General features: G+C 56.3%; 4 gene segments (V, D, J or C); all 4 read left to right on the top strand.

Annotated features, from left to right (window-relative positions):
* LOC121059526 lies at positions 1–1,470 on the top strand. The segment is given in 2 exon segments: positions 1–161; positions 433–1,470. Coding segments are annotated over 2 exon segments (396 nt in total).
* Positions 1,471–2,955: 1,485 nt separating this feature from the next.
* On the top strand, positions 2,956–4,494 carry LOC121059521. The segment is given in 2 exon segments: positions 2,956–3,122; positions 3,390–4,494. Coding segments are annotated over 2 exon segments (402 nt in total).
* Positions 4,495–7,604: 3,110 nt separating this feature from the next.
* LOC121059522 lies at positions 7,605–8,892 on the top strand. The segment is given in 2 exon segments: positions 7,605–7,774; positions 8,143–8,892. Coding segments are annotated over 2 exon segments (402 nt in total).
* A 3,039-nt stretch (positions 8,893–11,931) lies between these two features.
* Positions 11,932–14,336, top strand: LOC121059528. The segment is given in 2 exon segments: positions 11,932–12,092; positions 12,361–14,336. Coding segments are annotated over 2 exon segments (396 nt in total).

The raw sequence follows: 14,336 nt of genomic DNA, 5'->3' as shown, positions 1-14,336 counted from the left end.
GGCGCTGCCCCGGCGAGGGCCCGACTTGTGGTGCGGGCAGGAGCGGCCCGAGCGCGGCCCCGCTCTGCTCGTGTCCGCCTCCCGCCGGGCGCGGCAGGGCCCGATGGCGGCCGGGCTGGGGCCGCGGCTGCTGGCCTTGGCCTTGGCCTTGGGGCCGGCCGGTGAGCGGCGGGCGGGGAGGGCAGCGGGGCCGGGTCCGGGTCCGGTGTGTGCGGGAGAGGGAGGCTGTCGGGGTCGGGGACGCTTTGGGAGCAGCCCCGTCTGAGCCCCGAGGAGGGCAGTCGGGGCAGTGCCCCTGGCCATCGGATTTGTGAGGAGCAAGGTGGTTGGCAGCTGAGGCTGTGCTGGGCTGGAGTCGCTGGGGCTTCTGGAGAGCATCCTCCTCCTTCCGTGGGCACACACTGCCCCACTCCCTGTGCTCTCCTTCTGCAGGCGTGTGTGCCGAATTGAGTCTGGTGGAGTCTGGTGGAGGTCTGCGAGCACCTGGAGATTCCGTGCATCTCTCCTGCCAGGGATCCGGATTCAGATTTGCAGATTATTCTGTCTTGTGGTACCGTCAGGCACCCGGTGGAAGTCTCGAGGTGGTGTCCTACATCGACTATGATGGTAGCACAATACAGTACGGCAAAGCGGTGGAGGGCCGAGCCACAGCTTCCCGGGACAATTCCCAGTCCAAGTCTTCTCTGTCCCTGCGTGCCCTGGTACCCCAGGACTCTGCCCACTACTTCTGTGCTGTTCGCACAGGGACAGGAAATCCAGCTGAGCTCTAACACAAACCTACTCCCAGGGCCCCTTGCCTTCTCTAGGTGTGCCACTCCCACAGAGAGCAGGGAGGAGCAGCAGAACTGTATGGAGCTGCTGAAGAGGGCAGAGAATTGCCTTCAGCTCAGCCCTTTCCCACATTGCCTGTAGGGGCCCATGGGATCAACAGCAGTGTCAGGGGCAAATGGCCAGGTCAGCTGGAGTGCAGCAAGAAGAGATGCACAGGCTTCCTCATGAAAGGAAGTGCCGAGTGCTGCTCTTGGGTCCTAACAACCCGATTCCGTGGGATTTACGGTCATAACAATCCCATTCAGGCTTGGGGAATAGCGAATAGAAAGTGTCCTGGCAGAAAAGGACCTGAGGGTTTTGTTTGACAGCCAGCTGAACATGAGCCAGCAGTGTGCCCCTGTGGCCAAGAAGGCCAATGGCATCCTGATCTGCATCAGAAACAGTGTGGCCATGAGGCCTAGGGAAGTGATTGTCCTGCTTAAGCCCCATTTTGATGATTTTGTGAATCCTCCCTATCACATCGCGCCATGCTCTTTGCTCAGCAGCTGCATCAGTCACTTCCTCACAGGGCTTCTGGTTCCTCTCTCCTTCCCCCCCTTCCTTCTAGTTTAAAGCCCTCCTCATGAGGTCTGCCATCCCCTCAGCAGGAACGTCTTTGCCGCGCTGTGTGAGACTGGGGCAGTGCGAGGAGGCCATGGGCAGAAGCCTTCTGGCTGCTGGGGTGACACACTCCTCCCCACCCTGCTCTCTGCCCCGTGCCCACCTCCTCCTCCACCAGAGGCCGCAGTCCTGCGGGAGGCGGGATGGACACTAAGTGGTATGTTATTTTTTATCCTATCCATGATAGGATTTGTTAGGTGAGGTTGATGGTTGGACTTGATGATCTTACGGGTCTTTTCCAGCCTTAATGATTCTACAGTTCTGTGATTTCCATGCACGTCACCATCTGGGGATGCAGGCTGATTGTCAATGACTATAGCATCTCATGATAGCAGCATGCACACAGGTCCAAATTCCTGTGTGATGTACCAGTAGAGAGGTGTTCAGGGTTCCTTTCAAATTGTGGGACTTCTCAAGTAATCCCTCATTACAAGTGAGCCAGTACCTTGGTTTTGGCTAGGATAGAGTTAATTTTTCTCCAAGTGTCTGGTGGGGTGCTGTGTTTTGGACTCAGGTGAGAATAATGTTGATAACAGACTTATGTTTTAATTGTTGCAGAGCAGTGCTTACACTAAGCCAAGGACTTTTCATCTTCTCACACTCTCCTGCCAGTGGGCAGGCTTGGGGTGCAGCAGGAGCTGGGAGGGGACAGAACCTGGACAGCTGACCCAGACTGGCCAAAGGGGCATTCCATACCATAGGACATCCTGCTGAACAATTAATATGAGGTGGCTGGCAGGGGTGAGTGCACTGGCTGCTCAGGGATAGGCAGGGCATCGGTCAGCGTGTGGTGAGCAATTGCATTGTGCAACACTTGTTTGTACACATTAGTAGTAGTAGTAGTAGTAGTAGTACTATTATTCCCTTTCCTTTTCTATTCTAATAAACTGTGTCTATCTCAAGCCACAAGCTTTCATTTTAATTCTTTTTCAATTGTCTCTCCTGTTCCAGAGAGGGAGGGGGGAGTGTGATTGAACGGCTGGTGGTGCTTACCTGCCAGCGGGGTTAAACCACTACAGACAGGGAGGAAATAAATATATAACAGTTGAATAGAAAGCAGGAAAGAATGCCAGAAACAAAAAAAAAAAAAAAAAAAAAAAGAGGGAGAGAGAGGTTTTTGTTTGTTTGTTTGTTTGTTTACATCTGTACTGCTTCTAGAGAGATATTTACAACTTACTGATTCTTTAAGGCCTTAATCTAAATAACACGTGCATGAGTCACCCCTCCAGTATGAATATCCACTGGAACATGCTCAAAATGTTTGAGACGCACCAGGTTGAATTGTGACTTTTCTGCTAGTTAGCCTCAGGGGCATCCCTTCTAATGTGTGGGTTGTTGGTCCAGCGGCCAGCTGACGGTGAGGCCAGGGCCAGGAGCCTCCCTCCCTCCGGCTGCCGGGGCGCCGCGCTCCTCCGCTGCCCCCGAGCTGCCCCGCGCCCCGCCCCGCGGCCGCCTCCTCCTCCGCCGAAGGGGCCGCGGCCCCGCGGGGGGGGGCTGGGCCGGGCCTGGGCGGGCGGAGCGGTGGGCGCTGCCCCGGCGAGGGCCCGACTTGTGGTGCGGGCAGGAGCGGCCCGAGCGCGGCCCCGCTCTGCTCGTGTCCGCCTCCCGCCGGGCGCGGCAGGGCCCGATGGCGGCCGGGCTGGGGCCGCGGCTGCTGGCCTTGGCCTTGGCCTTGGCCTTGGGGCCGGCCGGTGAGCGGCGGGCGGGGAGGGCAGCGGGGCCGGGCCGGGTCCGGTGTGTGCGGGAGAGGGAGGCTGTCGGGGTCGGGGACGCTTTGGGAGCAGCCCCGTCTGAGCCCCGAGGAGGGCAGTCGGGGCAGTGTCCCTGGCCAGGGGCTTTCTCGCGAGTAAGGGGGTTGGCGGCTGAGCCTGTGCTGGGCTGGGGTTGCTGGGCCTTCTGGTTTCCATCCTCTTCTTTCTGTGAGCACACACTGCCCCACTCCATGTGCTCTCCTGCAGGTGTGTGGGCACAGTGGAGGCTGGTGGAGTCTGGCGGAGGTCTGCGAGCACCTGGAGACTCCGTGAAGCTCTCCTGCCAGGGATCCGGATTCACCTTCAGTTCATTTGCTGTATGGTGGTACCATCAGGCACCCAGTGGAAGTCTCGAGTGGGTGTCCGTCATTAAGTATGATGGTAGCACAATAAAATATGGCAAAGCGGTGGAGGGCCGAGCCACAGCTTCCCGGGACAATTCCCAGTCCAAGGCTTATCTGTCCCTGCGTGCCCTGGTACCCCAGGACTCTGCCCACTACTTCTGTGCAGTTCGCACAGGGACAGGAAATCCAGCTGAGCTCTAACACAAACCTACTCCCAGGGCCCCTTGCCTTCTCTAGGTGTGCCACTCCCACAGAGAGCAGGGAGGAGCAGCAGAACTGTATGGAGCTGCTGAAGAGGGCAGAGAATTGCCTTCAGCTCAGCCCTTTCCCACATTGCCTGTAGGGGCCCATGGGATCAACAGCAGTGTCAGGGGCAAATGGCCAGGTCAGCTGGAGTGCAGCAAGAAGAGATGCACAGGCTTCCTCATGAAAGGAAGTGCCGAGTGCTGCTCTTGGGTCCTAACAACCCGATTCCGTGGGATTGATGGACATAACAATCCCATTCAGGCTTGGGGAAGAGTGGATGGAAAGTGTCCTGGCAGAAAAGGACCTGAGGGTTTTGTTTGACAGCCAGCTGAACATGAGCCAGCAGTGTGCCCCTGTGGCCATGAAGGCCAATCTTATCAGAAACAGTGAGGCCATCAGGAGTGGGGAAGTAATGGTCCGTTGGGATGTGGCTCTGGTGACAACACATCTCGGATACTGTGTTCATTTTGGTCCCCTCACTACAAGGAGGTGTGCTGGGTCTGGCTGGGATGCTAACTTTCCCTGCAGCAGCCCATACAGTGCTGTGCTCTGCACGTGTAGCTAGAAGAGCACTGGTGTCACACCAGCGTTTCATCTGTTGCTGCCCAATACTGGCACAGCATCAGGACTCCCTCCAACCCCCCAAGAGCCAGCAGGCTGGGGGTGTGGAAGTGATGGGGAGGGGACATCACTGGGGCAGCTGACCTAAACCAACCAAAGGGCTATTCCATGCCATATGATGTCACTCTGTGCAATAAATGTGGGAAAGGGGAAGGAGAGGTGGGGGCTCTCATTGTGGAAGCGTGTTCTCCAAAACAACCACTATGTGTATTGAGGCCCTGCATCCCAGGATGTGGCTGATCGTCTCTCGTTGATTCTAAGTAGAGTAACTGCTTTTCTCTCTCTGTGAATCTGTGCGGCCTTTTTTTTTTTCCCACTTCCTTTTCCCTTTTATTAAATCATCCGTATCTCAGACCTTGAGCCCTTTGTGTTGTTTGTTCTCCCCCTTTTTCTTTGAGGAGGGGGAGCGAGGGAGCGGCCATGGTGGAACTCAGCTGCCCACCTGAGTAAAACCACCACAGAAGGATATTGAGTTGCTTGAGTATGTGCAAAGAGCAAGAAAGCTGGTGAAGGGACTAGAAAGCAAGTGTTATCATCAGCAGCTGAGGGAACTGTTTTTTTGTTTAGTGTAGAGAAAAGGAAGCTGAGGGGAGACCTGATCATTCTCTGCAGCTATCTGAGAGAAGGTTGCAGCAAGGAGGTGTTGGTCTCTATGGTTCTGTGATTCCATGGTTAAACACTGGACAGCTTTTCCCTGTGGTCCTAAATGGGGCTATTTTCTTGTGCAGAAGAGGTGAACTGATGAATTTGTTTGCTGTGGAGGAACCACTAGTTTCCCAGGAAGTCAATGTGGATGATAGAGTTAGAGATGATTTATCATGTGCCTCGCCAGGTGATCGGTTCCGAGGCAGTCGTGATCTGCAGCAGAGCCGGGGATCGTGGTGGGCAGGCGTTTTTCTGCATGGAGGCCACTCAGTTTTCTGCATGGAGGCCACTCAGGGCAGCCAAGGGAGCCAGCAGGACCCGTCAGCCCTTGTGAGGGTGGCTGGCGAGGCTTCATCGGAGCCAGAGGCACCCCCTGTGGTAGAAAGGCAGCCCCTAGGGAGCACGAGAAACCATCAGCCAGGCAACCAGGGCGGGCAAACAGGGCATGGTGCATCAGTTTGCACAGCAGGTCGAGCAGGCAGGGTGAGCAAGGAGGGCGAAGTATCCCTCCTCACTCAGGCGACCGGCTCACCTACCAGCTACCTCCCAGACAGCAAACCCAGCCATGGTCACCACCAGGCGGCAAGCGCTTGCCAAAGCACTCATCAAAAAGACTGTGGCAACCCAGACCAAGTGCCTGCCCAAAGATGCGGCTGTTCAGGTCTCTGGCTGCAGGGAGGGCCTGAGCCTGATGCTGCCAATGGAGGGTGACAGAGATACTGGCTGCGTGAGGTACGAGGAGGTGGAGGATCTGATCAGCCTGGTGGCAGAGCTCAAGGAGGAGGTGGAGAGATTAAGGACTATCAGGGAGTGCGAGCAGGAGTTGGACTGGTGGAGCAACGCCCTGCCATGCCTCAGAGAAAGGCATGACAGATGAGCAAGTGGGGAAGAAGACCGGTGTGGCTGAACAGGGAACTTTTGCTGAGTGTCTGGGAGAAAAAAGACTTTATGTCTGGCGGAAGAAGGGGCAGGCAACTCAGGGAGAGTACAAGGAAGTTGGCAGCATATGCAGAGAAAAAATCAGGAAGGCCAAAGCCCAGTACGAGCTCAGCCTGGCAACTATGGTTAAGTATAACAAAAATGTTTTTATAAATATATTAACAGCAAGAGGAGGGCCAAGAAGAATCTCCATTTTTTACTGGACGCAGGGGGAACATGACTACTGAGGATAAGGAAAAGGCTGAGGTTCTTAATGCCTTCTTTACATCTGTCTTTACTAGCTGGACCACTTATCCTCAGGGTACTCAGCCTTCCGATCTGGAAGTGTGTGACGGGGAGCAAAAGAACCCCCCGTACAGTTCAGGTGGAAACAATTAGAGACCTGCTGCTCTACCTGGACTGTCACAAGTCCATGGGGCCAGATGGGATCCACCTGATGGGGAAAGGGAAAGGGAAAGGGAAAGGGAAAGGGAAAGGGAAAGGGAAAGGGAAAGGGAAAGGGAAAGGGAAAGGGAAAGGGAAAGGGAAAGGGAAAGGGAAAGGGAAAGGGAAAGGGAAGGGAAAGGGAAGGGAAGGGGAAGGGAAGGGAAGGGAAGGGAAGGAATGGACGGGAAGGGAGGGAAGGGAAGGGAGGGAAGGGAAGGGAAGGGAAGGGAAGGGAAGGGAAGGGAAGGGAAGGGAAGGGAAGGGAAGGGAAGGGAAGGGAAGGGAAGGGAAGGGAGGGAAGGGAAGGGAGGAGAGGAGAGGGAAGGAGAGGAGAGGGAAGGAGAGGAGAGGAGAGTGAAGGAGAGAGGAGAGGAGAGGAGAGGAGAGGAGAGGAGAGAGAGGGAGAGGAGAGGAGAGGAGGGAGAGGAGAGGAGAGGAGAGGAGAGGAGAGAGGAGAGGAGAGGAGAGGAGGGAGAGGAGAGGAGAGGAAAGGAGCGGGAAGGGAAGGGAAGGGAAGGGAAGGGAAGGGAAGGGAAGGGAAGGGAAAGGGAAGGGAAGGAAGGAAGGAAAGGAAAGGGAAGGGAAGGGAGGGAAGGGGGAAAGGAAAGGAAAGGAAGGAAAGGAAAGGAAAGGAAAGGAAAGGAAAGGAAAAGGAAGGAAGGAAAGGAAAAAGTTTTTTTTTTTTTTTTTTTTTTTTTTTTTTCTCTACTGCTGCTAGACAGGTATTTACAGTCGTCTGACTCTTTAAGGTCTTCTTCCAGATGACAGGTGTGTGAATTAACACTCTCATCCACATATTGTGAGACATCCCTCAAGTACTGTTTTCCCCCTGGAACCTGCACTGGTTCAAATCACATCTTCTTCCCTGGCAATTAGCATCTGGGGCATCATGGCATCACTGGCACCATGGCGACCTTGCACGACACTGGGGCACGGGGAGGCACCTGGGAGGCGATGCTGCGTACCGACAGCATGGCTGGGCCGAGGGCCGGGACCCCTGTGCCGGGCTGCGCGGGGCTCAAGGCCGGGGCAGCGCCGGGAGGCCAGGGCCAGGAGCCTCCCTCCCTCCGGCTGCCGGGGCGCCGCGCTCCTCCGCTGCCCCCGAGCTGCCCCGCGCCCCGCCCCGCGGCCGCCTCCTCCTCCGCCGAAGGGGCCGCGGCCCCGCGGGGGGCGGGCTGGGCGGGCCTGGGCGGGCGGAGCGGTGGGCGCTGCCCCGGCGAGGGCCCGACTTGTGGTGCGGGCAGGAGCGGCCCGAGCGCGGCCCCGCTCTGCTCGTGTCCGCCTCCCGCCGGGCGCGGCAGGGCCCGATGGCGGCCGGGCTGGGGCCGCGGCTGCTGGCCTTGGCCTTGGCCTTGGCCTTGGGGCCGGCCGGTGAGCGGCGGGCGGGGAGGGCAGCGTGGCCGGGGCCGGGGCCTGCCGGCGGGCGGCCCTGAGCGACCTGGAGCGTCTCCTGGTGCTGCCCCGCCTGGCGCACTGGAGCCGGGCGCTCGCCGTCGTTGTCGGGGCCGGGTCCGGTGTGTGCGGGAGAGGGAGGCTGTCGGGGGTCGGGGATGCTTTGGGAGCAGCCCCGCCTGAGCCCCGAGGAGGGCAGTCGGGGCAGTGCCCCTGGCCAGGGGCTTTCTCGTGAAAAAGGGGGTTGGCGTTTCTGGCTTTGCTGTGCTGGAGTCGCTGGGGCTTCTGGAGAGCATCTTCCATCCGTGGGTACACACTGCCCCACTCATTTTGCTCTCCTTCTGCAGGTGTGAGTGCTCAATGGAAGCTGTGGGTGTCTGGTGGAGGTGTTCGAGTACCAGGGGAATCTGTGCACCTCTCCTGCCAGGGATCCGGATTCAACTTTGGAGATTATGATGTCTTGTGGTACCGTCAGGCACGCGGTAGCAGTCTCGAGTGGGTGTCCTACATCAACTATTATGGTAGCACAATAAAATATGGCAAAGCGGTGGAGGGCCGAGCCACAGCTTCCCGGTACAATTCCCAGTCCAAGGCTCATCTGTCCCTGCGTGCCCTGGTACCCCAGGACTCTGCCCACTACTTCTGTGCAGTTCGCACAGGGACAGGAAATCCAGCTGAGCTTTAACACAAACCTGCTCCCAGGGCCCCTTGCCTTCTCTAAGTGTGGCACTGTGACAAAGAACAGGGAGGAGCAGCAGAACCACACTGAGCTCCTGAAGAGGGCAGAGAATTGCCTTCAGCTCAGCCCTTTCCCACATTGCCTGCAGGGGCCGATGGGATCAACAGCAGTGTCAGGGGCAAATGGCCAGGTCAGCTGGAGTGCAGCAAGAAGAGATGCACAGGCTTCCTCATGAAAGGAAGTGCCGAGTGCTGCTCTTGGGTCCTAACAACGCCATTCCGTGGGACTGACAGATGTAACAATCCCGTTCAGGCTTGGGGAAGAGTGGGTGGAAGGTGTGCTGGCAGACAAGGTCCAGAGGGTTTTGTTTGACAGCCAGCTGAACATGAGCCAGCAGTGTGCCCCTGTGGCCAAGAAGGCCAATGACATCCTGACCTGCATCAGAAACAGTGTGGCCATGAGGCCTAGGGAAGTGATTGTCCTGCTTAAGCCCCATTTTGATGATTTTGTGAATTCTCCCTGTCACACAGTGCCACGCTCTTTGCTCAGCAGCTGCATCAGTCACTTCCTCACAGGGCTTCTGGTTCCTCTCTCCTTCCCCCCCTTCCTTCTAGTTTAAAGCCCTCCTCATGAGGTCTGCCATCCCCCCAGCAGGAACGTCTTTGCTGCGCTGTGTGAGACTGGGGCAGTGCGAGGAGGCCATGGGCAGAAGCCTTCTGGCTGCTGGGGTGACACACTTCTCCCCACCCTGCTCTCTGCCCCGTGCCCACTTCCTCCTCCACCAGAGGCCGCAGTCCTGCGGGAGGTGGGATGGACACTAAGTGGTATGTTATTTTTTATCCTATCCATGATAGGATTTGTTAGGTAAGGTTGATGGTTGGACTTGATGATCTTACGGGTCTTTTCCAGCCTTAATGATTCTACAGTTCTGTGATTTCCATGCACGTCACCATCTGGGGATGCAGGCTGATTGTCAATGACTATAGCATCTCATGATAGCAGCATGCACACAGGTCCACATTCCTCTGGGTCTCTCAAGAACAAAAATTCCTATTCCTACACTTTATGGAAGGTTGCCATGTGTGGGTGTGCCACCACCTCCTGGGACAGTTTCTAGGTGTTGAAATATGTCGTCCTGCATGTCCTGCATATCCGGGACTCCACTTGCTACTTCTGTGCTGCCCCTATGGGGACAGAAAGCTGAGGTGTTCCCTGACACGAACCTCCTGCTAGGGCTTGTCACCTTCTCCATGCTCAATCCCACACCCGAGCAAAGGGGCCAGCCTGGACATGGGCTGGGAGAGACTGCAGCTGTGGCCTGTGCTGTGTGATGCACCAGTAGAGGGGTGTGCAGGGATTCTTTCAGATTGTGGGACTACTCAAGAAATCCCTCATTACAAGTGAGCCAGTATCCTGGTTTTGGCTAGGATAGAGTTAATTTTTCCTCCAAGTGTCTGGTAGGGTGCTGTGTTTTGGACTCAGGTGAGAATAATGTTGATAACACACTTATGTTTTAATTGTTGCAGAGCAGTGCTTACACTAAGCCAAGGACTTTTCATCTTCTCACACTCTCCTGCCAGTGGGCAGGCTTGGGGTGCAGCAGGAGCTGGGAGGGGACAGAAGCTAGACAGCTGACCCAGACTGGCCAAAGGGGCATTCCATACCATAGGACATCCTGCTGAACAATTAATATGGGGTGGCTGGCAGGGGTGGGTGCACTGGCTGCTCAGGGATAGGCAGGGCATCGGTCAGCGTGTGGTGAGCAATTGCATTGTGCAACACTTGTTTGTACACATGAGTGGGAGTAGTAGTAGTAGTATTACAACTATTCCCTTTCCTTTTCTATTCTAATAAACTGTGTCTATCTCAAGCCACAAGCTTTCATTTTAATTCTTTTTCAATTGTCTCTCCTGTTCCAGAGAGGGAGGGGGGAGTGTGATTGAACGGCTGGTGGTGCTTACCTGCCAGCGGGGTTAAACCACTACAGACAGGGAGGAAATAAATATATAACAGTTGAATAGAAAGCAGGAAAGAATGCCAGAAACAAAAAAAAAAAAAAAAAAAAAAAGGGAGAGAGAGGTTTTTTGTTTGTTTGTTTGTTTGTTTTTACATCTGTACTGCTTCTAGAAAGATATTTACAATTTACTGATTCTTTAAGGCCTTAATCTAAATAACACGTGTATGAGTCACCCCTCCAGTATGAATATCCACTGGAACATGCTCAAAATGCTCAAGATGCACCAGGTTGAATTGTGACTTTCCTGCCATTTAGCGTCACAGGGATCCCATCTGACGAGTGGGTTGTTGGTCTACAGGCCAGCTGACGGTGAGTCTAAGTCTGCACTGAGAGCATGCGGCTCCTTTTCTGCCTTCTCCTACTTCCCATGCTCATCCCTTTCAATCCGATTGAAATCATATAGAGCTTGTATTCATCTTATTTTCCAAGTAGTTGCTAGCACACATCGTCATCTTTGAGTTTGTACAACACTTGCATTCTTCTGCTCCCCTTTATCTCTGTTTGTGGGTGTCTGCGGTGTCCCTGCTGGTTCAGTAAGATGTATTGGAGCTCGGGATGAAACGAGCAGGCGTCCTGTCCTGTCATGGTGCAGCATTGATCAAGCTGCACAGTTTCATGACTTAAGCCGTGACGTACCCACGAAGTCTGTGCTTTGAGGACACCGCAAAGGGAGTTCCCTCTTGAAGAGCCTTTCCATCCTAAGCCCTACCTTCGCCTATGACACTTGGAGAGGCACGCCAGCATGCCCTCTGCCTGGAAAGGGCTTGCGGGATTTCTCCTTGATGGTGCCTTGTGGGCACTTCTGGGCTACGTGTAAATGCTGAAAGTGGGTCTGCTTAAGCCCCCTTTTGCTGATGATGTGAAGCCTCCCTGTCACATCACCCCATGCCCTTTGCTCAGCACCTGTGTCAGTCACTCCCTCCCTCCCAGGGCTGCTGGCTCGTGTCTCCCTCCACGGTAGTTCCTGCTCGACAGCCCTCCATTGGAGGTCCACCTATCGGCCACAAACGCTTTGCTCCGCTTCATGCCCTGGTTGTCTCCCTCTTTCTCCCTCTCTGACAGTAAGGTCAGTGCTCAGGCTGCAACAGGAGCAAGAGCTCCTGAGCACGGGTGTTTGCAGCTGCAGGATGGCAGAGGTGAGGCTGTCACTGCCGGCTCTCGTGGGCACAGCAGGCAGCGAGCGGCCGAGCACCTTTTCGGTGTGGCCCCGGCGCGGCACTGCCGGGTCCCTCCTGCCGGGCTGCGCGGGGCTCAAGGCCGGGGCAGCGCCGGGAGGCCAGGGCCAGGAGCCTCCCTCCCTCCGGCTGCCGGGGCGCCGCGCTCCTCCGCTGCCCCCGAGCTGCCCCGCGCCCCGCCCCCCGCGGCCGCCTCCTCCTCCGCCGAAGGGGCCGCGGCCCCGCGGGGGGCGGGCTGGGCCGGGCCTGGGCGGGCGGAGCGGTGGGCGCTGCCCCGGCGAGGGCCCGACTTGTGGTGCGGGCAGGAGCGGCCCGAGCGCGGCCCCGCTCTGCTCGTGTCCGCCTCCCGCCGGGCGCGGCAGGGCCCGATGGCGGCCGGGCTGGGGCCGCGGCTGCTGGCCTTGGCCTTGGCCTTGGGGCCGGCCGGTGAGCGGCGGGCGGGGAGGGCAGCGGGGCCGGGTCCGGGTCCGGTGTGTGCGGGAGAGGGAGGCTGTCGGGGTCGGGGATGCTTTGGGAGCAGCCCCGCCTGAGCCCCGAGGAGGGCAGTCGGGGCAGTGCCCCTGGCCAGGGGCTTTCTCGTGAAAAAGGGGGTTGGCGTTTCTGGCTTTGCTGTGCTGGAGTCGCTGGGGCTTCTGGAGAGCATCTTCCATCCGTGGGTACACACTGCCCCACTCATTTTGCTCTCCTTCTGCAGGTGTGAGTGCTCAATGGAAGCTGTGGGTGTCTGGTGGAGGTGTTCGAGTACCAGGGGAATCTGTGCACCTCTCCTGCCAGGGATCCGGATTCAACTTTGGAGATTATGATGTCTTGTGGTACCGTCAGGCACCCAGTGGAAGTCTCGAGTGGGTGTCCTACATCAACTATTATGGTAGCACAATAAAATATGGCAAAGCGGTGGAGGGCCGAGCCACAGCTTCCCGGGACAATTCCCAGTCCACGGCTTATCTGTCCCTGCGTGCCCTGGTACCCCAGGACTCAGCCCACTACTTCTGTGCAGTTCGCACAGGGACAGGAAATCCAGCTGAGCTTTAACACAAACCTGCTCCCAGGGCCCCTTGCCTTCTCTAAGTGTGGCACTGTGACAAAGAACAGGGAGGAGCAGCAGAACCACACTGAGCTCCTGAAGAGGGCAGAGAATTGCCTTCAGCTCAGCCCTTTCCCACATTGCCTGTAGGGGCCCATGGGATCAACAGCAGTGTCAGGGGCAAATGGCCAGGTCAGCTGGAGTGCAGCAAGAAGAGATGCACAGGCTTCCTCATGAAAGGAAGTGCCGAGTGCTGCTCTTGGGTCCTAACAACGCCATTCCGTGGGACTGACAGATGTAACAATCCCGTTCAGGCTTGGGGAAGAGTGGGTGGAAGGTGTGCTGGCAGACAAGGTCCAGAGGGTTTTGTTTGACAGCCAGCTGAACATGAGCCAGCAGTGTGCCCCTGTGGCCAAGAAGGCCAATGACATCCTGACCTGCATCAGAAACAGTGTGGCCATGAGGCCTAGGGAAGTGATTGTCCTGCTTAAGCCCCATTTTGATGATTTTGTGAATTCTCCCTGTCACACAGTGCCACGCTCTTTGCTCAGCAGCTGCATCAGTCACTTCCTCACAGGGCTTCTGGTTCCTCTCTCCTTCCCCTCCTTCCTTCTAGTTTAAAGCCCTCCTCATGAGGTCTGCCATCCCCCCAGCAGGAACGTCTTTGCCGCGCTGTGTGAGACTGGGGCAGTGCGAGGAGGCCATGGGCAGAAGCCTCTGGCTGCTGGGGTGACACACTCCTCCCCACCCTGCTCTCTGCCCCGTGCCGACCTCCTCCACCACCAGAGGCCGCAGTCCTGCGGGAGGTGGGATGGACACTAAGTGGTATGTTATTTTTTATCCTATCCATGATAGGATTTGTTAGGTAAGGTTGATGGTTGGACTTGATGATCTTACGGGTCTTTTCCAGCCTTAATGATTCTACAGTTCTGTGATTTCCATGCACGTCACCATCTGGGGATGCAGGCTGATTGTCAATGACTATAGCATCTCATGATAGCAGCATGCACACAGGTCCACATTCCTCTGGGTCTCTCAAGAACAAAAATTCCTATTCCTACACCTTTGGAAGGCTGCCATGTGTGGGTGTGCCACCACCTCCTGGACAGTTTCTAGGTGTTGAAATATGTTGTCCTCCATGTCCTGCATATCCGGGACTCCACTTGCTACTTCTGTGCTGCCCCTATGGGGACAGAAAGCTGAGGTGTTTCCCGACACGAACCTCCTGCTAGGGCTTGTCACCTTCTCCATGCTCAATCCCACACCCGAGCAAAGGGGCCAGCCTGGACATGGGCTGGGAGAGACTGCAGCTGTGGCCTGTGCTGTGTGATGCACCAGTAGAGGGGTGTGCAGGGATTCTTTCAGATTGTGGGACTACTCAAGAAATCCCTCATTACAAGTGAGCCAGTATCCTGGTTTTGGCTAGGATAGAGTTAATTTTCCTCCAAGTGTCTGGTAGGGTGCTGTGTTTTGGACTTAGGGTGAAATTAATCTTGATGACACACTGATGTTGTAATTGTTGCAGAGCAGTCCTTACAAGGAAGGAAGGAAGGAAGAAGGAAAGAAGGAAAGAAAGAAGGAAAGAAAGAAGGAAGGAAGGAAGGAAGGAAGGAAGGAAGGAAGGAAGGAAGGAAAGAAGGAAGGAA

The sequence above is a fragment of the Cygnus olor genome, chromosome 25 (assembly GCF_009769625.2).
Source record: "Cygnus olor isolate bCygOlo1 chromosome 25, bCygOlo1.pri.v2, whole genome shotgun sequence".
In the NCBI taxonomy this organism is placed as follows: Eukaryota; Metazoa; Chordata; class Aves; order Anseriformes; family Anatidae; genus Cygnus; species Cygnus olor.
Note: the sequence above shows the minus strand (reverse complement) of the source record. Positions and strands in the feature narration are given on the sequence as shown.